Below are 24,521 nucleotides of genomic sequence, written 5' to 3'. Positions count from 1 at the left end.
CATTTATTCTTCAAACCATGGTTCTTTGGAGAGTGAAAGGGGGTCTGTGTGATGGGACAAGAGCTGTAGACCAGGAGTGTCCCAAGCAGATGGGGACATGTGGTTGCCCTACCATCAGGGGTCCTCAAACTACAGCCTGCGGGCCACGTGGCCCGCCGAGGACATTTATCCGACCCGCCAGGTGCTGCTGCCTGTCCTGCTTAGCAGCCGACTCGTCCCAGGCCCGCAGTGCGCATAGGAATTTGTTCATAGTTTTTTTTTAAACTATAGTCCGGCCCTCCAACGGTCTGAGGGACAGTGAACTGGCCCCCTGTTTAAAAAGTTTGAGGACCCCTGCACCTTTTCATGACTGCGACCTTGGGTTCGGCGGTAATACCCGTGAGCTTTGTAGCTCCTAAGTGGAGCCAAAAATATACCAAGGCATACAATCCAACTTAGTGCTACTGACCTCTCCAAAGGACTGACCAAAATTCCTACGGGAAATAGCACTGCCTTTGGTGAGGTCTAAATCCGAGGTATGCCGAGGCCACTGTGTCAGGCCAGGGACGGGAGAGGCGGAGGGACAGCCGGTGTCACCACATTTAAACATCAGAACGTCGGTCCTGAAGGAAGGGTCCACGCATCCACCAGGCGCTGGCGTCACACTCAGGAAACGGGCCCAGGGCGCCGGGAATTGCGTGTTCCCTTCAGCGGGTCAATCTTGCCTGTGTTCGCGGATTCTTTTGTTTAGGTAAAAGCTCCTGTGGTGGTGTGCTACGTAATTGATAAATTTGTGATTAGTAAGTTGCTCAGCTAGTCAATTTCTTTCTAAATGATGATAGTAAATCATTTCTCTTTCTCACAAAACCAGTTTAACAAATTCAAACATACGATAAGATGCCTGCAAGTCATAATAGAGTGTCCTTGCTTTTTTTTCTCTTTTCTTTGTATTTCCTATTTCAACTTCTGCATCATTTAGACTGTACATTCTTCTTTAGTGTAGGGAGGAAAATAACAATTTGGTCCAAGTTGTGATTTTGATTCTAAGTTCACGTGCAAGCACTTTCACTAACTTGTGGTTCAGATATGTTCACAATTGTGTGCTGGGAACTTTGTGTCTCTTACATCTCCCTCCACAACTGCCCCTGCTCCTTTCTGGCAGGGTGTAGTTGTATCACATAAACCTGAGGCTTCTGTGCAGGGGAACATTTTGGGGGACACTTAACGTTTGCTGAGCCTGCTGTGTGCTGCTGTTCACTCCTTCACCTTAATGCTTCACACATTGTTTTATTACTGAAATAGTCACGCACTCCCTTCCGCAGTCCTCATACATTGCCTTGTTACGTTAGCCTTGACCCGTCCTCGCCCCTGGTGTCCAAGCGTGCGAGGTCAAGTTCAGTTCCTGCCTGTGGGGTGGGATTTTCTGGCTCCCGTTTGCTCCCGCCCTCTCTCCAGGCTTGTTCTCTTAGCAGTTTCTCTCTGTACGGAAGGCACCGAGCCTCCCGGCACTAGCACACCTGCAGGCAGTGACCATGCCGCCGTGGCAAAGCCTGTATCCGCCTTCAGAGGTCACCTCGCAAAGAGAAAAGATGGGAAGCCATGGCTTTGCATGTCTTAAAGCACCCGATCGCTCCTCCAGGCGGCACCGGGGACCAGCACTGGCACCGTCTCCTGTCCTAGGCTCTCCCAGGTTGAGCCCAGCTCCTTCCTGACCCAGATAATCTGCTCCCAGGGTCTCACGTGCTTCCCCCCAGCCTGCTGGCCTCCCTAATTAGTCAACCAGAGATCGCTAAACACCTCAAACCTGCCTTTACTCTCACTTTTTTTGGTGATAAAACCCCTACACAAAAGCATGCTTGCTGTCACCCTGTGAGGGATTCCTTTCTCTTCCCTAAGAGAAAAGTGGTGATCCTTTAAAAACAGAGTAATTATGAGTTTTGTGTTCCTTTCAGCAAAATTATCAAGTCGCTAATGCAGTGATATTGTCTCTCTCTGATGTGTGAAGGCCTCGCATTATGTGTGCTAATTCGGTAGAATGTGTGACACAGGCATAATTAATAGGATTGAAGATTAATTTTGTGAAGTGAACGGCTTTGTCTAATTGCTTACAATACCATCGTGATCTTCAACTAGCAAATGATTGATAATATTTCTCCTTGACACAGGCAGTGTCTGCCCTCGCTCCCCAGTCCGTTATGCAGCACTCATTTCTGCTTCGATTTGTTTGTTTAGGTATCTTTTTCTGGAGATAAATGTATATATAGTGTCTCTCGGGAACATCGGTCAATCATTGGACATTTAATTCAGCCCAGGAATCAAACCTAGTAAATACTATTTAATTGCATCCCTAACACACACAACCCATGGAATTACATGTAGTACATTGTCACGCCACAGTGTTGTTATACTGGCATATTCACTGGAAGAGTCTTCACAGCTGTGTCCCCAACATGTTTTCTTAGATGAATAACTTGTGTTGGGAAGGGAAGTTATGAGCCCACCTCGGGCACATTCTAGCTGCATGTCAGTGACCTGACGCAGCTTCCTCATCTGGAAGGTGGGAATAATAATGCTGTCCTGTGTCCTGTGCTTCACAAACGTGCCGTGAAAGTTAGTCATCCACAGTGAACAGCTTGGTGAGTGGCAAGCGCCATGTGGATAGTCACAGCTCCCCGGACATCGGGTGCAGCGGTTGTGAGTGATGGGCGTCAGGCGGAGGCTGGTTTTCCACATCAAATAGAGCACCTGCTGCTTTTCTGCAGGAGAAAGGCCTGGACAGAGCATCCCAGTGACAAGCGTGTGAAGGACGAGGACATCGTATATAATAAAAGGCTAAGATGCAAATCGACCAAACGGCAGAACGACCAGTTGCTATGATGCGCACTGACCACCAGGGGGCAGACACTCAACACAGGAGCTGCCCCCTTGTGGTCAGTGTGCTCCCACAAGGGGAGTGCCACTCAGCCAGAAGCCGGGCTCATGGCTGGCGAGTGCAGTGGCAGTGGTGGGAGCCTCTCCGGCCTCCGCAGCAGTGCTAAGGATGTCCGACTGCTGCAGGGAGCGGCCTAAGCCGTCAGTCAGACATCCCCCAAGGCCTCCCGGACTGCAAGAGGGTGCAGGCTGGGCTGAGGGGACCCCCCTCCCGCCCCCTGAGTGCACAAATTTCATGCACCGGGCCTCTGGTCTTCAAATAAGGCTTTGGTGGTGTGCCTCGTCCTGCGCACTCTTGGCTTGAATGGGCCATGGCTGCTCGGTCACCTTAATGCATGTTGTTCCGTTTATCAGCCAAACTTCTTAAAAGTACTTCCCCTCTTCTCACCCAAGTCAGCGTGTCTGTAGGGAGAGGTGGCTGATCTTTCCACTCCCTCTTCTTAATCTCATGTCCCCGTAGTGGTCCCGGTCCCATTTTATGCCTGCCTAAGTGATTTCTTCTAGTCCCTCAAGCCTCAAACTTAAGAAACCAAATTGAAGTATAATATTTTAGCAGGGCCTGCAATTTCCACAACTTTTCAAGGAGTCACACAGGACAAACGGAGCCCCTGGTCAGGAAGCATCTCCCGAGGGCAGAGACCTCTGACGGCGTGCTCAGAAGGCTCTCCGTGGCTGTGTGTGGGGTGAGCCGGCTCCCCTCCCACCCCTGCCCTGTGTGGGATTATTTTGTGCTGGGACTTATTCTGAGAGTGGGAGCTGCATTTACTTTCTTGGCCATTGGGATCGAAATAGTCCGCTGGAGATTTGAAAGAACTGATGCCGTTTCTAAAGCTGCCTGACTTCCTCCCAGGAAGTCACTCCTACGCCAAGACTGACTACATGACCACCACCAGCAGACACAACCCGATTTAGACCTGGAGTATTTATACACCGAAGCCGTGCCCTGGCAGAAGTAGAAAAGCCCAACTATAATATGGATTCGAGCGGAGCGTAGATTTTATATTCTCCGCGGAGGAAGCGGGGAGGGGGTGGGCTGGAGACGCTCTCCTTCCCAGGGTGAACATATGCCACTCATGGTCGATGCAGAGCAGCCTGGGCTGCCCCATCAGTGCCTCTTGGAGGCCTGACCGGGATCTTCTAGAGGAAGAAAGCACCACATTTCTAGGTTCTGTGTGTTCATTAGGGTTATAGAGCCATTAGTGCCACAGCTCGAGAGGAGCAGCAGAGTCCAGCTGATAGCCTGTTCGGGCTTCTCATCTTATCTTGGAGAGAGAAGTTTGAGCAGGTGGAGATGTCGGCTTGAAAGGAGTTAGCATCTCAAGGCCTTGCCACTTTTTCATCCCCTTTGGTCTCAACCAGAACAGAGGAAAAGGAAAGAAAAAGAAAAACCCACACTGAATTCTCCGAACTCCACCACAGTTAAGACATACATATTCTTCTTGTAGTCATCGGCCGTGCAAGGCAACGTCGCTTCTATTCCGAAGGCGTGAAGCAGGGGCAGTGCCGTGGGCTGTGTCTGTCGCTCTCCACAGTGCGCAGAAGAGGGCCTCATTTGATTGGACATATAACTGCAAGCAGACAAACAGCAGTGTGTGTTTTAAAAATAAGCTTTATTATTGGTGTCACACCTCGTTTCCCGGAAATACTCTCCTCTTCCTCGGAGATAAAGGGTTCCTAAATAGAGTAAGTAGAGATTGGCCCAGAAGGACCGTGGGTCCGAGGTGGCCCCTTCCTGGTCTCCATTCCCTGACAGACCTGGGCAGGTGTGTGGTGCAGTCAGTCGAAGGGTAACGTACCTTGGGAGACAAGGACCTCAAGACCCAGCAGATACGAGCAGTGGGAAACCGAACTGTAGGTGTTGTGTGGCCCGGGTCCCTGCTCAGGAATGGGGCCCTCCCGAGGTCTTGGTGCCCGGCCCTGCCACTTCCCAGCCATGCAGTTTGGCCACGTGATGTCATCTCCCTGCCCCTCAGTTTTGTGTGGGATTGGACTAACACCCTGTCCCTGGGGCTGATGAGAGCAAATGGAATTGGCCCATGTGAGCTGCTCAGCACGGTGCCCAGGACAGAGCAGGCACTCAGCCGGGGCAGTTAGGGTTGTTACTAGGCATTACAGAATAAAACCCACGCTGTTGTCCGTGTAAGCAGACCGGTTGGAGTGATAAATATAACAGCGGTCAATGGCCCAGCTCACTCGATAGCCAAATAGAAACCAGTTACTTTTAGTCGCTCTTCCTGTGTCTCTATTTCTAAACCCTCTCCAGCCCGAGTGCTTAAAATGCTTTTATACGTGCTTTCCATTAGACTCTACTGTGCCCCCCCCCCCAAAAAAAAAGACGGTGGCTTTATTAATTTATTACTTAGACCTCACATTGCATAGAAGCCACCGTGCCTCCGAGGTAGCTCCTAACGCTTCCTGGCCGCTTTCCTGGGTAAACCCAGAGAGCCGTGGAAGGAGGTGGCACATCCGGGAAAGAAACGCGTGTGTGTGGGGGTGGGGAGGGCGCACCGCGATGCTCCGCGGCCAACATCCTCTTCGTGCGTCCAGGCCTCTGCTTCGACCTTTGCCTTTCCGGTGAAGTGTAGTCAGAGGCGGACATCGTTCTGTAAGGCCTTATTAACCAAAACCTCGTTAACTGTAATCTAAAAGGGACCACGTAGGAGCCACCCTGGAGAAGATTAAGAATCTTCATGGTTTTGCCAAAATTAAGAATCCATTCATTTTACTGGAAAATTCAGTGCAGTGGCTCTGGCGTGGCCTTCCCCCGAAAGTGCCGGGTAGCCGAACAGTTGTCCACTTTCCCGGCGAGGCCCAGGCGCTGTGGAGACCACGTGAAGAGGAAGGGGAGAAAGGAGCCCTGGGTCGCGTTCGTGGTGAGCAGGTGGGCCTCGCGGTCAGGTGGAGCCAGGTACGTGCGGGTTCCGCTGCTCACTGGCTGTGCCGCACTAAGTCACTCCCCCGGTACGCCTGGCTTTCCTGCAGTGGGACGCACAGCCTCTTACCGTTCCCGGGAGGCTGACCCACGTGCAGCTCTCGGCCCAGCGCCTGGGCACCCTGGGTGCTCAGCAGATGCCACTTCTCTCCTGCAGGACTTGGCACCTGCATCTTCTTTCAGAACCATCTGGTGTCTCTCTTGCCGGCCACCTGCCTCTGCCGACCTCCGATCTCCAAGGAGGGCAGTTCTGAGAATGCTGGTCCTGTGGTTCTTAGAGCTTGTGCCCCCCTGAGCTCTGCATAAAATCAGCAGTGTTGCTTTAAGAAGTGCTTTCTTCCAGAAAGAATTCTGTGCTTAAAAGACGCTAGATTTGATGGTGAATCAAATGCCCTCAATGAAATGTTGGCTGGCGGTCAGAATATTACTAGAATTAGGTTCATTAATTGGTTTGACTCGGCCATTTGGCACGTGCGCTGTGGACATCTGGATGAAGTTGCCTCCTCTAAGGACTCCGTGTTAGCAAACACTTCTGTCATGAATTTGGTTTGAAAGCCTCCAAATGAGTTTTCAAACTGAACATTCAGGGCACCAGAAAGCCTTCGGTGGAACGTTACAAATACAGTAAAATGTTTTAATAGGTATTGGGAAAGACTTCTGCTTATAACTAGAACTTTCTGTGATTACTTGATATCCCTTGTTGGACCTTAAGGAGTCGGAATGAGAGAAATTATGGGAAGTGCTGAGAAACAGATTATGCATTTGAACACTTGAGGTAGATTCGCTCCGGCGCTCTCACTGAGGGACTGAGGCATGCGTCTGCAGAAACACAGGGCGTTGTCCGGGCCGCTTGAGGAGACACCTGTGCTGGAGTCGTTGGCAAGAGCAGGATGCTGTGCCGAGGACAGATCCGTGAGCATGTCCATCTGGGGCTCCCCCTCCCCCCCCCGGCAAAGGCAGAGCCCTGAGCATGGGCTGCAGAGGGGCTTCCTGCCACCTGGGCGCTCTGCTGCAGGGTCTGGGCTGCGGAGAGGAGGCGGCTCCTGACCCACACGCGTGCACGGCTCTCGTTGCACCCTCAAGCACCCTGGGCTCCGTGCTTCGTCTGGGCGGTGAACATGATCCTGCGAGAGCTTCCCAGAGGCCTTCTAGAAAGAACCCTGACCCCCGGACACCACTCCTTTCCTAAGGAACGTCGTTCCCGACTCCTGTACAGTTTTCCATTTCCTAGTCATCAGTGGTGATGGAAGGGCCCCTGGAATTTGAGCATAAACCAGGTTCTGAGGCGTCATCCAGTCACTGGCCTGTCCAGTGACGGGCTGCCCGCCCATGTGCCCCCAGAGACTGCCATCTCCGCTCTGCTGCTCCCTGGGGCCTCACTGAGCCACGGTGCCCAAGCTCTAGGGCAGCGTGACCACTAGGACGTTAGTGAGCTCAGGAAGCCAGGAGAAGGCATTGTGTCAGAGAGGGGAACTTTGAAGGAAAACGGTGGCGGGGAGAAGTGATAATGGCAAGGGAAATGAAGGGAAAAAAGAGTAAGTTCTCATACTTAAAAATAGCTCTTAAAAACATGTTCTCAAAACCATCTATTACTGGAAAATAGATTGAAATGAGTGAGGTGGTTTTTAAAGTAAATCTCTCTGCTAAGGAGAAGGACGCCATCGGCATCCCTGGGAATGAAGGAGTCCCTCTGGGAGAGCCCGGAACCCTGCTGGTTCGCTCTGACACGCCAGTCCATTCCTTACTACTCCCCTGAACCATCTACAAAAAAGATCAGCAAAAAATGGGAATTCCTTGAATTAGTTCCATAAACATACTCAGCTGGACTTTTTAAAAAATCTTCCCAGGTAGAATAAAACCTCTGAATGTGTCTTTACCTACTTCTGTTTCAGTTTCGGTGTTTCTGTGTGGCATGTTCAGCAGCCACACCGGATTGAATGTGTGTGTTTTGTGATGACAGCCTGGTGACCCCTCCCCGCTCAGCGTCATTCCCGGCCGGCTGTAATCCTGACCACCGTGCCGTAGCCGCAGTGGCCCTTGGTCAGGTTCAGGCCACACGAGGGTCTCCTGAGCAGCGGGAAGAGGCACAAGGGGTCTGGGGGAGCAAAAGTTCCCCGGATTCTGGAACTCCTGAAGCCTGTTGTGATTGTATGGAGCGGTTCCCCTTTGGGTATAATAAGAACGGTGCTTTGTCGCCTCAAGCCACTCCACAGTGCCCTGTTCTTGCCCCTAGAAGACAGCATCGCGAAGAGGGTGGTGTGCCACTTCGGCGGGAAGGCCTACGCTGACGAGGAGCGCTGGGACATAGACAGCTGCACGCACTGCTACTGCCTGCAGGGCCAGACCCTCTGCTCCACCGTCAGCTGCCCGCCGCTGCCCTGCGTGGAGCCCATCAACGTGGAAGGAAGCTGCTGCCCAATATGCCCAGGTATCTAAGCCCTCGTCCTGCCACTCTTTCGGTAAATTGATTGCAGATGAAACCTGAGCAGACCCCAAGGTTCCTCCCCGATCCGTGAGGCCTGTGTGCAACCCCGTGCCTGTTTTTCCGTCCCCTCCCACCCTTCGTGAAAGCTACGTTCACCTCCCAGTTTGTCCTAAGCCCCCACAGCTGCCCAGACCCTTCTGATAGTCTCCATGCCTGTGGCTCCTGGATAAGAACCGCTCCTCCTCCCTCTGCCCTGGTCCCAGCAGTGGGACCTGCGTCCTGGCAGGACAGCCTGGGGCAGTGCAGACCATGCAGACCCAAGAGCGGACTCACCAAGGGCCCATGAGGTCCGGGCGAGTCAGGAGCCTCTGCATCTCCGCCGCGAGTCTCGTGTTTTCTTGCGGTTTTATTAGAGAATCTTGCTCCGTGCCACCCAGCGGGCCAGGAGTCACGCCCACCGAGGGGACATATGCTGTGCAGTGTGACATGGGAGCCGTGGCCCGTTTCACCGAGTCCTGCACACATCACGGTTGTTGCGCTGTGCAGACCAGCCCTCAGAAGTGCCTCTAAGAGGGTCTCCTTGTCCCCCAAAGAGAGTGGGATATTCTGCCAGGTCAGGAGGCCACACCCTTTCAGGCCGTCCGCCGGGTACTTTGCATGTTGGCGTCCCAGCGGCCTTGTTGAAGGTACAGGTTGAGTCAGGGTTCCCTGCTGTGAGGTGCCATCGCTCAGTGTGCACATGGTGGGGAATGAAATGCTTACATGTTTTCAATGAGAATGCATTTCTCCTTGGAGTTGTTTTGTCTAGTACGTGTCACCTTTGTGTCACAGGTTTCCTAAGTTTTCCTAGGAATGTGCGTTTTACGATATAAATGGTGAAACAACCATATTGTCCTGCAAAGATCTGTTCAGGCCTGCTGTGCACACGCACTGTGTGGGCTCTGGGCACAGCAGGGACCCGCCCTGTGCTCACGGAGCCTGGCTGCGTGGGGAGCGATGGCAGCAGGCGCGTGCCAGTGGGTGGACGGCACACGGGTGCGGATCAGGCTGCGGAGAAAGCACAGCACGCGGCGGGCAGGGAGGGGGGCAGGTGGTGGTGCTTCGCGTGGGAGGGTCAGGGAGCACCTCCCTGCTGAGGCCACGTTTACAGAGACCCAGAGGAACCGCAGGGCCGGAGGAAGGCGGGAGCCCTCCAGGGTAACAGTCCCTCGCAGAGGCATTCCGGTACAGGGGTGCGGGCAGTCTAGGGAATGGCTTCAGGAGAGGAGGAGAAGGGGTGCAGTGGAGACCGTGGTTGTTCCAGACCACGAGTGCCGAGTTCACGTCAGGTGTTCCGTGCGGTACGTGGCCTCGGAGGCTGTCGCAGGAGAGGGCCTGAGCTAGACCCTGAAGGACAGGTGGGCTCTCATGGCAGCGAGGAGGGTGATCTGACCAAAGACCCTGACATGGAAAGTTCCAGGCCTCATGCCCCTGGACAGGGGTTCTAGTAGCAGGAGCGAAGGACAAAACAGAGCTACGCCCAGACTTTTAGGGCCTTCGCTGTCACGTGAAGCGCGTGCACGGAGTCCTGTGGGGAGGCTCGTTTTGAGCAGATGCGTGACGTGATGGCAGAGGAGCTCGGGGAGCCCAGCAGGGTGTGTGCAGCAGGGACAGGCCAAGGCCGGGCATCCCCGCTCACAGGGCAGACATCCCAGGTGTGCGACAGTGAGGGCCCGGCCCAGGTGACGGGGTAGGGACAGAGGTCGGTTCTCTCTCCTCGGCGGGTGGGTTTAATGAGAGACTGAGATACCGCTAACATCCTTGTTCGTTAGCGGAGGTTTCTCCAGTGGCTTCTCAGTGAGGAGTCACTGCTGGGTTGAAGTTTAATTTCTGTGACTCTCCTTTCTGCACCTGATACTGTTGATGTGTCATTTCTCCATCTTGCTGCTCTGCACATTTGGCCAGCAGTCAAGCTGTTGCCACTGTACGTTTGATCTGTCGCCTGCCAGGAAGGCCGGGCTCCTGCCCTGCTCTCCCCGCACGCCCTGACCTGCCTCCTCACTGAGCCTGCGGGCTTCTGTGCGCGTCTGGAGAGCCCCTGCTGCCTTGCTTTGTCCTCTGACCATATCAGCTGGCCTCACCCTTCACAAAGCCCTTGCCCCCACTGCCAGCTTTGGGTGGAAGTACAGAACCTGTGAGCTGGTTCTACTTGTCCCGCCTCACAGAAGCGTTCAGTGACCTGTCGGGTCACGCAGCTAGTTCGCAGAAAACCTAGGCGTGGACTTCAGGCTCCAGCTCCAAAAAGTGGCGCCTCAGCTCGGAGCATCCAGCTCGGGAGCCCAGATGGTCCAGAGGAGGACACGTTAAGGGAGGAAGGTGGCTCTCACAGCTGGTCAGGTACCTCTGAATGTGGCACATACCCCCCACTAAGTCGTCTTGGGTTCCTCTGAAGTTCATATCAGATCTGACCGACTGCAGGGGTAATTCGTCGTTGTGACTCTGCCCGGGAGGCCTGGCCAGATGATGTTTTCCAGTTGCTGGGCCTGTCCCCTGACGAGGCCGGCAGCTAGGCAGGCTGTAAATGCCAGGAGGGTTACATGTTACAGGTGGTTGGATGCAGCCTTGGCCATGGAAGGCCTAGGTCTGGGCATGGAAACGCAGCAGCATCCCCACTTCTTGTTTCCCCAAGCAGTTTGTTTTCCCTGAAAAATACATCATCTTTGGCCAAACTGCTCAGAGGTAGTTTCCTGTTTAAGTTTGCATTAGAGGGAAATGACCCTCTCTTCTTCGACTTGAGGGCCCTAAACTAGAGCTTTAAGGATTTTGTGATTAAAATAGAGAGTATGACTGGGCTTTAATCAGAGCTGGATGAGTTCAGTGGACAGACTGATAGAGGCTCCGGGAGCTCTGACGGTGAGAGCTGCTGTGGGGATGGAGGCCGGCGGGCAGGGTTGGCCTTGGTCACAGCCGCACCCCCAGGCCAGACCACTGTCTGCCTCCGAGGACATGCTCAGGAAAATCTTACTGGACACAGTGAGACAGTCCGTCACTCAAGAGGACCTCCTGCTTCATCCCAGGCAGATCTTCCTACCTCTCCCTGCCTTTGCCAGGTAGAGCCTTTCTCAGCACCTGTGGGAAGAGGATGCACACAGCGGTCTCTCTTGTTGGCAGACTTGCCCTGGAAATCCACAGGTGGGAGGCAGAATTCCAAAGGTGCTTCTCACCCAGGAAAACCCGAGGTGAAACGCACAGAGGCCCCAGCTCGGGGCCTCTGCAGAGCCTCCTGCTCCCCACTGCTGGCATTCCCAGGTCTGCGCAGTAGCTCCCACCTTAGGCCTTTCCGCCGAGGCCTCAGAGCAGGGCAGGTTGGCCTGCAGGGTTAGGAAGGTTCAAGGCTGTGCTGGCCCAGGCAGGGGAGGGCTCAGGGGTGCAGTGCCACTTAAACATGCCATGTAAATGTCAAGTTCATTTTCTCCCCAAATCCCTCCAGGATATTCACTCCACATCATATCTCGGGGTTTCTCAGTGGGCGGGCTAAACACTGTCCCCCGACACGCGCAGCCCAGATCTGCCGAACGAGGACCGGAGAGAATCAGCACAGTGTATAAGCTTTTGGATGATTCAGATAAGACAGGAACGTTGGAGAGGCCCTGGCTCCTGTAAATGGTGACATTTTCAGTAAATTCTCGTCTTAATTTCTAGAGTTTTCTAGAGCTTTCAAGGGCCCATTGAACCTTTGGGAAGGATGAGTGGCTAGGCCCTGCCATGTCTGAGGCCTGGTAGTTTAAGGAAGAAAGCGGGAGTTGGGATGGAGGCCACAGGGACTTGGATCTCGGGGACAATCGGAGCTCTGCGGTTCCCAGACGGGCAGCCGTGGGCAGTTTGCTTCTAACCTCTCAGTGTGCATCTCCCTGGCGGACACTCAGTAAGCTCACCGTGGAAGCTTAGCAGATGCTGTCTTCTCTATCGCTTTTTCCTTCTCACCTTCATCTTATGGCTTACTTCCTGAAAGCTGGTAACTTTGGGATAGTGATCACTCAGGAGACAGGATTAACTCTTTTTTTATGTATTTTATATTGGGACCAAATTAGGCTATTAGTATTTAGTATTACCAATGCTGAATAACCTTATTATAAGAAGACATACATGATGACGTGGGACTTTTATCATTGCGTTTTGAAAATAGAGGTTCTTAAGGATTATTTTATTTTTTAATGTATTTTATTGGTTTTTTACAGAGAGGAAGGGAGAGGGATAGAGTGTTAGAAACATCAGCTGCCTCCTGCACACCCCCTACTGGGGATGTGCCAGCAACCAAGGTACATGCCCTTGACTGGAATCGAACCTGGGACCCTTCAGTCCGTAGACTGATGCTTTATCCACTGAGCCAAACCGGTCAGGGCAAGGATTATTTTTTTAGAAGGTTGTGCTGGTGGTTGTTAGCCAGATGGGGTAAGGATATATAAATATATTAGTAGGAGCCAAGGTGAGCTTTGACTTTTTTCACTGGTTCCTTTGACTTAAAAAAAGAAAAAAGGCTTGATATTTGGAAACAAGAATGTTCTCAGAGAATTTTGTTTTATGTTTGTAGTATGTCATTGATCAAAGTGTTGATATGACTGAAATGCATTTACCAAAGACCTCGGTTCCAGTGGTAACACAGCAAACGTTTAAGACTTAAATGAGACAGCAGAGCATTCACATTGAGGGGGAGAGTTTGGGAGGAAAATGGCTAAGAAATGCATAAAGAGTGGGAAAAGCTTTCATTTTTTTCACTTCCTGTGACATGTAAATGATTCAACACTCGTGGGTTAAAAAGCAACAGTTATTCGAGTGCAGTATTTAGCTGATGGAAAGTAAAAACAATCCTTCATTTCAGCCAATCCAATGCTTGCACAAAACCATAGTAAACACCATCAGCCATGAAAAGCAGAGTGTCTGGCCCTGATAGAGAAAACTCTTTTTCCTCCTTTTAAATGGTTTTAAGATATGCTTCCCACCCCTGCCAAGCCAGGGACTCTCCAGCAATAATGTTAGAGCAGAACCTGGATCTTTCACGTCCCCACATGTTGTGTTGAACTGAATGCACCATCCACTTGGGCAGAGGAAACAACAGTAGCTCCTCCACCATCTCTAATGAAAAACGTCCCGTCTTTCAGAAATGTACGTCCCGGAACCAACCAACGTGCCCATTGAGAAGATAAATCGTCACGGCGAGACTGACGTGCAGGTTCCCAGGTGGCCCACTCCTAGTGAAAACGACATTGTCCATCTCCGCAGAGGTAAGTGCAGAGTCCGCTGGCACCTGTCTAGTCTGACGTAGCATCTACTTAATTTTTTTTTTTTAGTCTTCACCTGAGGACATGCTTAGAGGAAGGGAGAGAGACATCGTGAGAGAGAAATATCCATCGGTTGCCTTCCGTGCGTGCCCCAACCAGGGATCGCACCTGCAAACCAGGTATGTGCCCTGACTGGGAACCGAACTGGCCACCTTGTAGTGCAACCAGCTGAGCCACTCCTGCCAGGCTTGTTGCATTTTTAAAACCGCCTTCAGATAACTGCTCTGGAGAAGGCTTGCTTGGCTGTAACCCGTCTGACGCCCAAATAATAAAGTAAGTCTGCGGGCCACGGGGTAAACTGCCTCCTTCTGGCCCCACATGTTCAGAGACATAGTGATGACGAAACAAAGTATGTTCCCGGCCCAGGTGGAGTTTCTAAGCCATCGGTGATACTTCCTTGTGTGAACAGACTTACAAATCATTCACTGTCCCTTTGGGTTCCGTACTGAGCATTTGTATGCATTAGGTTACCCTCTGCTTCTGGGTAGTTTTCACTCCACGGGAGTTCAGTGTGGTACGTGGTGACTTGCCCACTCGCCGGGTTTACTCCGTGCTTTATACTTTCCTTGCTCTGTCCTTTCAGCTGTGTATAAGATGTCACTCTGTCTCTCAGTACTTAAGTGGTAAAGCAAGGCAGCGTTTCTGTCAATAGTGCCTTCTCTGTAAAAGCAGATCCCTGGATCCAAATAGCATACACTTGCTCTTAGCTATGACTCAGTACTGCCTCCTGTCCACTCCAAGGACATTTTCAAGATCCCTGCTATACAATTTTTATGATAGGTTTTGGAAGAAGCAGTATTTATTGCTTGAGAGATTAATGGTCTGTTACTCTAGTAGTAGGTATTCTAAGTTATGCTGAGATCAAGCCAGATGACCTGAGAGCCAGCCTCTCGGACACAGTGATTGGCTCCCGGTGTAATTGCTCTGAGAGGTGCTTTAGCATTATGTTTATACTCATTCAATCGATTGATACTAGTGCTTAGTCTGTGCCACATCCTGTTCTAGGTGCTGGGCTTGGTCATAAGAACAGCCTTATTCACTATAATATGTTGAGGATCTATGTAGTACATAGGAGAAATTTTCTCACGTGTCAGGAGCAGGGAATTTTATGCTTCTCGTAAGCAACAGATTGGTTTGAATCTTAAAGATATTATGAATCTTGATGGTACAACATTTCTATTTTGCTTTGGCTGCTAGGAAGGCTCAAAGCTAAATTTATGGCCTGCTGCTTGCATCCAAACAGAACTTAAGAACTGAATTTTGTAAACAGACCCTAGTTGAAGTTTCATATTCCTTTCGCCAAGGTTTTCCTTAGTTTACATTTTAAAAATCTTGTGTGGCAGATATTCCTAAAACCATTTCCATCATCATTTGAAATGTGGTAAGCCAAAAATTCATTACTTTTACTGTGTATTTAAAACATGAATTCATCGATGTTACTTTTACCTTTGGCATTATTCTTGATGCTGATGAAAGTTCCTTTTTTCTCCCTACACTGGCTAAAATGATTAGGAAAGTTCTCTTCTTCCTATCCCCTACATACACAAAGAAGCGTACTCATAAAAATTGATTTTTAAGCTGTACACACTGAACGTCACAAAAATGTGCTACTTCGTGAGCTGCGTTTCCAGAACATTTTAGGGGCAACTCCTGATTGTGTCCTGCATTTTCCTCTAACGTGGTCTTTGATGCATTTAGACAAACTGACTACAGTGGCTTATTTGAAACAAAAGTAAGGAAACTTCCAGCGTGTATTCCTGATTGGTATGTGTTTAACCTGTCATCTCTGTCTGCAGTATTCACTGCGAGGGTGATTAAAAGGAGCAGAAACTTGCATGCATATAAGCAAAACTAGCGGTTGTCCCTGGCAGCACATTAATAACAAGGCAGGAAGTGACCTAATAGGCCTGGTGACTTTTCAACAAATTTATGAAAAGGCATTCTTGCTCAGTAAACCAGAATACTGATCACAACACCAAGCTCTTGGTTCTGGCTTAATTTTTACTATTACTCTAGTAATTAGTCTTAGCCATTTCCCTAGCAAGTCCAAGAATATACATTGTCTAATCTCTTACTTGCAAGTAAACAGACCTAATATTTTTCCTTTAAAATGTTAGAAGCCAACAAGTTAATACTGAAATATTTTCAGTAGTTGAATTTTTGCCACTTTTAAAGTCTACATAAGAATTTTCTTGACTAGCTAGAACGAGCATCATCATGCCCAATTATTAACCTCCTCACCCGAGTACTTTTTTCATCCATCCCTAATTGCTCTGCAGATCAACACTAGACCTTAATCACGTTGCTGATTTCTGTGTGCAATGTAATTAAAATAATCCTGAAAAATTCTGGAGTAGATAATACTCTTACAATCCTTTTATTTTCCTTAGACGTAGGTCACCTCAAGGTCGATTACGGAGATAACAACAGGCGGCACCCGGCGGAAGAGTCTTCGCTGGACAGCATAGCCGCGGTCGTGGTTCCCGTCGTGATAGGCCTCTCCATCATCATCGCATTCCTGCTCGTCAACCAGAAGAAACAGTGGATACCCCTGCTTTGCTGGTATCGAACGCCAACGAAGGTATCGTCCTGCAAACGTTCCAGCCTCTTGAGGGGTCAAACTAGGAAAGCCTGCAGGCTTACTTCCTTGAATTGTTTGACATGTTTCATATTAGCCAGTGACATTTTTACTTCGCTCTTCGTAGCCTCACATGCACATCAAGCTGTAGCAATCAGATATCTGGGACTGGCCCAACTTCCTGGATTGATTCCTAAGTCCTTATATAAGGAATTAAAAACTGATCACCTGGTGTTTCTCAGTGATCTGTCAACTTAGAAATGGGAGAGAAATCATCAAGGGAGGGGGTGTTAGGAGAGGCGGGAAGAGAGCTAGCTAGCGATTATGGGACATACAGAAGTCAAAGGTCAGAGAGACGTGTCCGAGGCGAGCAGAGAGGGAAAGGGAGCAAGAGGTGAAATTGCAGGAAGTGACACTAGACAAGGGAGAGGGGCAGATTTCATATTGAGGGAGAAAGAGTATACAAACTGTCCCCAAGAAATGTATACACGTTAACAGCCGATAGCTCAATTTTGAAAATGAAATGTATTTTAATAAACCCTGCCTTCGTAATTATTCAAACTGTGTGTATACATTTTGGGGGGACACATTTATTGTCAAATCTGCCTATTTTAAAAGGCAAGACAATTCGTTTTGATTAAAGGAAATATATTGTGATGCTCTCCAACCTTGATTCTACCTTTTACATTTAGTTTTTCCCTCAGAAAAAAAATCAGACAACCTTAAGAATTTAAAGGAGCCTTGAATAATTATCTTATCCACCTTACCATCTAGATAACCCCTCCCAATGAAGTCTGTTAGATGGTTATCCTGCCTCCGATTTTCCTTAGACAAAGATGCGCTGGGCACAGCCTGTGAGCTGGGCGCATGCTGTGTCAGGACACGGCAGGGATGAGCAGGGCACAGTCCCCTCTGCAGAGCCGGGAAAGGGAGCCCCGCTCCCACAGGGCGTGGAGGGCTGACACAGGCCTTTGTACAGCCTGAGCGCTTCAGAATTCTGCCTATCTCAATTTCCACTCATTCTCCAACCCTCTTAAGTACTGCCTTCAAGGATTCGAAAACAGTCATGTCACTCACCAATTTCACGCCCCCCCCCCTTCCTTCGTCCACTCCATTTGGCCTAATTTATTGACGTTTCACCTGTAAAGTCAGTCAGTGCCCTCATGAAGCCGCCGTTGGCTCCAGAACCGATATAATCTCCACCGAGAGTCCGCCCGTCAGTGTACTTACTGTGAAGCTATCATCCCTCTTGAGTCAGGGACTAGACTTGTGTTAATTTGGGATTCGCAAAGCAGCTAATTCTTTGCCGTTTTTCTTTCCCTCACTAAATAGCCTTCTTCCTTAAGCAATCAGCTGGTATCTGTGGACTGCAAGAAAGGAGCCCGCGCCCAGGGGGACAGTGCCCAGAGAATGCTCAGGATTGCGGAGCCGGACGCCAGGTTCAGCGGCTTCTACAGCATGCAGAAACAGAACCATCTACAGGCAGACAAGTTCTACCAGACGGTGTGAAGGGAGGCAAGTCTGATGAGGTTATAGAAGCCAGAAGCGACTCGATCTGCTCTTAAAAGTAAACTAGAATTTGTGCACTTGCTTAGTGGGGTGTGTTGGATGGTAACTTGGTGTACAGCGCTAAGAACTGACTGGGATGGGCTCTGTTGGCGGCAGTGTGCAGAACAAGCATTCCCACTTTTCCTCAAGATGACTGACCAAGTGTTTTCTTAGAACCAAAGTTTTCCAAGTTGCTAAGACATATTTGCTTGTAATATAGCGGTAGAGATATTTGGGGGTGGGGACAGTCGAGTTTGGTTGGGGAAGTGGGCGGGAGGGTGGTGTTGGGAAGACATTGGTCAGCTTGGCTCGGGGAGTCCCGTGAAGCAGCAGCAGTTCAGGGGCCCAGAGGATGCTCTTCCTGTTGCTCCGGAGCCTGCAGGGTTGCGGCGCTCGGGCCCGAGTGAGCAGGAAGCCAAAGGCCTTGTGATCCCGCCGCCGCGGCCACCTTAGCAGCACAGAAAGCGCGGCAGAACCTTTCGATAGCCATCCCAGGTCTAAAGCCACAGTTCCTTCCCTCCGGCCACAGCTGCAGTAGGCAGCCAGGAAGCGAGAGAAAGGTGAGGACCGCATTTCTCCGAAGCGGGTTGTTAAGCATATCTACAGTTAGACTTTTTGCTGCTTTCGTTTTCTTCCAAGCCAATCAGCCAGTTCCTAGCCGAGTCAGCAGGTAAACAGGACCCAAAGTCATTTTTGGCGCGAGCACTGAGCTTTCCCAGGACGCGTGGCACCCGGGGCAGGGTGGAGGCGCCAGGTATTCCCAGGGCTACGCTTCATTGTCTGCTGTTGCTTCGTTCTGTTCGATTGTTGGTTGTTCACAGTTTTTGTTGAAGCTCTAGCTTAAGAAGAAACTTTTCTTTTTAAAAAGACTGATTGGGGATTTTTTTTCCTTATTATATACTGATTCTACAAAATAGAAAACTACTTCATTTTAATTGTATATTATTCAAGCACCTTTGTTGAAGCTCAAAAAAAATATGCCTCTTTAAACTTTAGCAATTATAGGAATATTTATGTAACTATCTTTTGCTTCAAAAAAAAGTATTTGTGTGCGTGTGTATATAATATATACATACATATATATTTATACACATACAATTTATGTTTTCCTGTTGAATGTATTTTTATGAGATTTTTAACCAGAACAAAGACAAACAGGCATTCCATATCAATACTTTTGATCACTTACAAATTTTTTAATAACACGAAATCTCGTTCTACCTGCAGTTTAATTGGGAAGAAAGGTGTGTGTGTGGGCGAGTGTGTACGTACATGCCTCGGGCCGTGACATCACACCTGCTGTGGAGAAGGTCTTCCTTTAGTAAACCTCCTAACTCATTTGGATTTGCTTTCAGTCGGTTTTCAATTTGCTCCACTGGCCAGAAACACTGATGGCAGTTTATCTGCATCACCAATCAGCTCCTGGATTTTTTGTTTTTTTCTTCTTCAAACAACTGTTTGAAACAACTACTGGAATATTGTCCATAATAAGCTGGAAGTTTGTTGTAGTTTGCCTCAAATATAACTGACTGTATACTATAGTGTTAACTTTTCAAACAGCTCTTAGCACTTTTATACTAATTACCCATTTGTGCATTGATTTTTTTTCTTTTAAAAATGCTTGTTGTGAAAGACACAGATACCCAGTATGCTTAATGTGAAAAGAAAATGTGTTCTGTTTTGTAAAGGAACTTTCAAGTATTGTTGTAAATACTTGGACAGAGATTGCTGAACTTTAAAAAATTTTTTAATTTATTATTATGTCCTAATTTATTAATCTGAAGATTAACCATTTTCTTTGTCTTAGAATATCAAAAAAAGAAAAAGGTGTTCTAGCTGTTTGCATCAAAGAAAGAAAAAGATTTATTATCAAGGGGCAATATTTTTATCTATTTCCAAAATAAATTTGTTAATGATATGATGTTACCAAAATAAGATTTACATCAGCCTGATTATTATAAAATTTTGTTGACAATTAATCCATTCCTGGCATAAAAAGTCTTTATCAAAAAAATTGTAAATGCTTGCTTTTTCAATCATGGCCATATTATGAAAATACTAACAGGATATAGGACAAGGTGTAAATTTTTTATTATTTTAAAGATATGGTTTATCCTGAGTGCTGTATCTATTACTCTTTTACTTTGGTTCCTGTTGTGCTCTTGTAAAAGAAAAACAAATATAATTTCCTGAAGAATAAAATAGATCTATGGCAGGCACCTGGCGTGTTCCGTAGTTCTTCAAGAACCGAGGCGGTAGGGGATGGTGTGCACTTTGGTTCGTGGCCACAAAGAAACACTTTTAATCTTAAACCACCATGTGATTTTCAAAGTGACTCCACATTTGGGATCAGAAAGACAAGCTGTCCTTTACTTTCAGGTTGTCGGCGGCTACACAGACGCTTACTGTGCCATGCTCTCTCAGCGACTGTGCCTAGACACAGGAAGAACAGAGCTCCTATCATTCCAGAAAAGCCCCCTCCCCCCAAACACTCCTTACCGTCAGGAGGCGATCGCGGTGTCCCCAGCTCAGGCCCTGTAGTGATGGACAGTGTGTGCATGGTAAGGGGAAGAATCTAGCACTGCAAGGGAAGACAGCTGGTTAAAACTACACCAAAAACGGAAAATAAAAATGAAGCTCTCAAGCATACATTATCTTTTTTCCAACATTTATTAAAGGGCACTGACTTGATTGGAATGGGCAGAAGTGCTTCCTGGCTGTGATGTATCCATGAGCAGCTGTTTCTAGGATCAGTACTTGGGGAAGCACACAGGCGTGAAGACAGAACAGCAGTGGGGAATGGGCAAAGCTGCGCTTACACTTTCTTAAGCACCTTAAGGGTACAACACACTCCCTTGGAAGGACACTCTCCACAGACACGCAAACAAAACTCAAACATCTGAAGTTAAACAACAAGATTCTGAAAGTAAATGGCAACTTAATGGTTAAAATCTGATCAATGGGGAAACCCGCAGCAGCCTCTAACACCAGTCATCGCCAGCAGTTCCAGTTCTCACCGAGGATTAAACCAGGATAACACTCATTTCATCCTGAGAACAGCCCAAGTTTAGTTTCCGTCTCTGGACAAGAGTGGTAGGTGACATGTATACTGACGGTCCTCTTACAAAATCAGTGTTGGCTTCTGCCGTCACTGAGGAACAGCTGTGCTATGAATTTCTCAATGCTTTAACCCGGCAGTCACCAACCTTTCAGACCTCACGGACCACGGACCACCGGTTGGCGACCGCTGCTTTAACTTGTTCTTCAGTGTAGTTTATATCTAGAACGCCATGAAACCTCAAATGGGCATATGGTCAGTTACATGCATAGTTCATATTACACCCCCTGACTCTAAAAGTTGGAGAAGGATTCATAATTGTTCATATTCAACCAAAAAAAATCCCTAGAATTGAAAATAGTGCCATGTTTCTCTTGGTTTGTAATACAAAGAATCGGTGAAGGCGTGGTCTGTTAATACTGCGTCACAAACCCAAGTTCAAGGGTGCCGAGCTTCCGCTAGCAGGAGGGAGGGTGGCCGGCTCTCGGGGGAATGCTGTGTGAAATCTGGCTTCCAGGCCGCGAGAGGCTGCTCCTGCAGAGGCTGCCCTATGTAGGACACAGAACTAGGGAGAGAAAGAAAACTTCATTTTGTATACACAAGTATATTCACTTTATTTACATCTACATAAAAAACACCATTAAGTAAGGAGAACTAAATATTAATGCCAGGGTCTACAGCAGCAATTTTAAAAAAGGTTCTGAAAGGCTACACCCAACAAAGGAAGTTCTCTTAAGATATTGGTTCCAATCGGCCATAAATGAGATCCCACACGGCCACGCCTCCAGGGCACCCTTAGAGAGAAGCCCATGGGAGCCCTGTACCAGGCTTGTAACAGAGCAAACTGCCTCCCCGGGGAACTCCAACAGGTGCCCGTCTGCACACGCGTCAGGATCAGCACAGAGGCAGCCGGAGCTACTCCACCGGCCTTGGTACAACTGCTGGCTGAGGCGGGGGTGAGGAACGCTCAGGTAGCCCCTACAGCACCCGTCCCATCTTCCTCGGGCCAAATGAGGCCCCTTTCCTGCCTTCTGGCATTTCTCCCCTGCACATTTAAGTTACCTTAACTTAGGCAGCCAAGCCCCAGTCACTGGTGTTAAACTAACTAAGAGAAAGCCCACCAAGAAAAGGGACGGCAAGCTCTCCCTTGAGCAACACCCCTCGCAAGCAAATGTTCTGCTGGTCCTAGAGGGGAGGAGCCGCCAGCTGGCGGTGGGTTGCCCGGATGGGTGGAAACGCGCTGAAATCGCCCCACACCCACACCTTCCTGTGCACTTGAACACCTGAGCATTCCACGCCCCTTCATTCTCTTGGACAAGTATCACCACTTTCATCCGAACCCCAGCTTCATTTCCACCCAGTCCTGCCAAGACAAAACCACCACATGCCCACGAGCAGCTCAGCAGTGCGGGTACTGGACAGAGCCCCGGGCACAGGAGCCAACGCCCGAGCAGGGGGGGAGGGAGGGATGGGTGCTGCTTCCCTGAGGCATGCGGTGTAGGTTCCCAGGACAGCCTGAGTGTTAGAGGAAAAAAGTAGAAATCATTTCCCCCCAGAGCACTGTTCTCTGGGTCATAAATTCCTCCATGCGGTCGGAGGATACAATAGCTAGAGAATGCCTCAGAAGCTCCTTCTCTCTCTGCCCCGCATGGCAAGGCCCTGGGCACCCACGATAATTAAAAATTGACATGTCTTCATGTTCATCTCATTCCTGTTCCACGTCTATAAGAACAAACCTCAGAACCTCCAGCTTTCATACCAATGCTAGCACGACACAAAAGCAAAGACATCAGATGTTTTTTTAAACATTCAGAATGTAAGAAGACAAAGCATGCCATCGAAAAACAGCTTATGGAAAAAAAAAACGGTCTTTTCTGCCCTCTGTTAACTAATGGCTGGCTGGCTCCCCATCAATCCAGTCTCCTACAGGTGAAACTCATGTTACCCCCTTTGCGCTCCCGGTTTCTACCACTGGGATTCCCTCCCTGAAGCTATGGTTGAGGAAACGTCCCATCAGGTTATCCAACATCTCAGAAATCCCAGCCTGCCTTAAGTTCAGCTAACAAGTGGTAGAGAAGAGAGAGAACTCCCAAAAAGAAAAGCTACCAGACGAGGTTGCTCTTGAAAGTGAACCAGATACCACAGGATACATTTTGTGATGCTTTGAAAACCTGTCACCTGAATAACTGCTGCTTTTCAAAACGTCCTTTCATTGAAAAGTATTAGTTTTGCCTATAACTAAATTCTCCTGTCCCCTTTACCATCCCAAGTTTGCTCTTCCCTGAGCAAAGTAGGCGATCTCATTCACTCCTCCAACGATCATCTGCCCCATCACTATTGCCATCCTGTGTGGTCTTGATCTTGCTCCTAAGATTTATGGCTCACTTTTCACTGTCCTGGGTTCATGCAAGTCCATTCCTTTCATTTTTCCCGGCGCCCCTCCCTGTCCCTTACACCAATCCCTGTTACAGTCCTTTGGAACGGTTAACTGATTGCTCCCTCCTTCATGCATCCTCACTAACCTGTCCTCTTCCTACTGTCCCCAAGCTGGCAGAGGCCACCTTCTCAAACCCTCCCAGTGTCAACAGCGGGTGCTCTAATTACGCATAATTATGGCAATATTTCCATACTATTTCTTCCACTCCCCGCCTCGATGTTTATAATGTAGCCGTGGAAATCATTTCCAGCCCAGGACCTCAGGTAAAGGTAAATGTTACATAACCATAATTTGTAATGTTGGTAGCATAATTAAGCCATGTATCCTCTCCCAGCACAAATGAAATTAATGAAGGTTGTGCTTTTGAAAGTTACTTTTAATCTATTAGCAAGACGACGCATTTACTGACTAATCACAACTTGCCAACCATTGCACAGAAGCCATTATGAAACTCACCTTTCAGTATATAATCAGTTAACAAGCTCGGAACCTTTTCACTGTCCTCTTTCATGGCACGAAGAACTAGGAAACAAAAGAAAAGGAAAAGGCAACAATTCTAAATTCAGATCAAAATATCATTTATTTTCTATCACTTAGCCTTAATCTTCATTACGGTAGAACCAGTTCATGCAAATTATTATCTTCTAGATAAGGGAATACACCTGCAAATGCTCAGGAATTCGGGGCAGGATAGCCCAGCTCCTTGAGAGTTATTTCCCCGATTTCACCAACAGTGGAGGAGGGGAGAGAAACCGGGCTATTCGCACAGAGCCCAGCTTTGCCATAAAGGCTGGAAGCAGGTTCCCGTCAAGTGCACGGCTGTGAGCTCGGAGCACAGGAACCTAGGCTGCAGACGCCACAGCTGGAGAAACATAAATGAACAGTGAGCTGTCCTCAAGGAGCGTATCTGCCAGCCTTCTTGGAAACTTTTAAAGAGGAGACCAAAGTGAAGGCCAGACTCCATGAGGCAGCCAGGCTGCCGCCTCCTCTCCCGAGGAACCTGGTGCATCAGCCTCATCCTAACGGGAATCTGAGGATTCTGTCTCGAAGCAAAGACAAAATAGGAAAAACAGCTACTATTATAATGGTTAAGAAAACACAAGCCTCGGCCACACAGGTACAGACAAACCCACAAATCCTGTTCTTCTGCAGTGACTGGCAACGCAAATTTTCTCCAGAGCCTCCTGGGGAAAACGCCCCCCTTTCCTCCCGCAGACACGACAGTACCACACAGTGTAACTCAGGTCAGCCTTCCTGGGTGAACCCCGACTCTGCTGCTTCCTAGTCTCGGAGGAAGTCCCTTAACCACCGAGGG

General features: G+C 48.9%; 2 protein-coding genes across 7 annotated transcripts in view; one reads left to right on the top strand and one right to left on the bottom strand.

Moving 5' to 3' along the window:
• The window catches only part of CRIM1 (cysteine rich transmembrane BMP regulator 1), a 181,504-nt gene extending 161,573 nt beyond the window's left edge, over positions 1-19,931 (top strand). For 3 of the 5 annotated variants that reach the window (XM_080686662.1, XM_080686661.1, XM_080686658.1), the window contains 4 exons: positions 8,076-8,270; positions 13,406-13,528; positions 15,976-16,166; positions 17,496-19,931. In XM_080686662.1, coding sequence (XP_080542788.1) covers positions 8,076-8,270; positions 13,406-13,528; positions 15,976-16,166; positions 17,496-17,672 — 686 coding nt within the window. In that variant the 3' untranslated portion in view covers positions 17,673-19,931. The remainder of the gene's footprint in view (positions 1-8,075; positions 8,271-13,405; positions 13,529-15,975; positions 16,167-17,495) is intronic. The other 2 variants (XM_080686659.1, XM_080686660.1) reach the window with 2 other exon arrangements.
• A 429-nt stretch (positions 19,932-20,360) lies between these two features.
• The window catches only part of FEZ2 (fasciculation and elongation protein zeta 2), a 36,872-nt gene continuing 32,711 nt past the window's right edge, over positions 20,361-24,521 (bottom strand). The window contains exons 8-9 of one of the 2 annotated variants that reach the window (XM_080686664.1): positions 23,663-23,728; positions 20,361-21,334 (exon numbers count right to left, since the gene is read on the bottom strand). In XM_080686664.1, coding sequence (XP_080542790.1) covers positions 21,318-21,334; positions 23,663-23,728 — 83 coding nt within the window. In that variant the 3' untranslated portion in view covers positions 20,361-21,317. The remainder of the gene's footprint in view (positions 21,335-23,662; positions 23,729-24,521) is intronic. The other variant, XM_080686665.1, reaches the window with a different exon arrangement.

This window comes from Plecotus auritus (genome assembly GCF_963455305.1).
Source record: "Plecotus auritus genome assembly, chromosome: 8".
Taxonomy (NCBI): domain Eukaryota; kingdom Metazoa; phylum Chordata; class Mammalia; order Chiroptera; family Vespertilionidae; genus Plecotus; species Plecotus auritus.
Note: the sequence above shows the minus strand (reverse complement) of the source record. Positions and strands in the feature narration are given on the sequence as shown.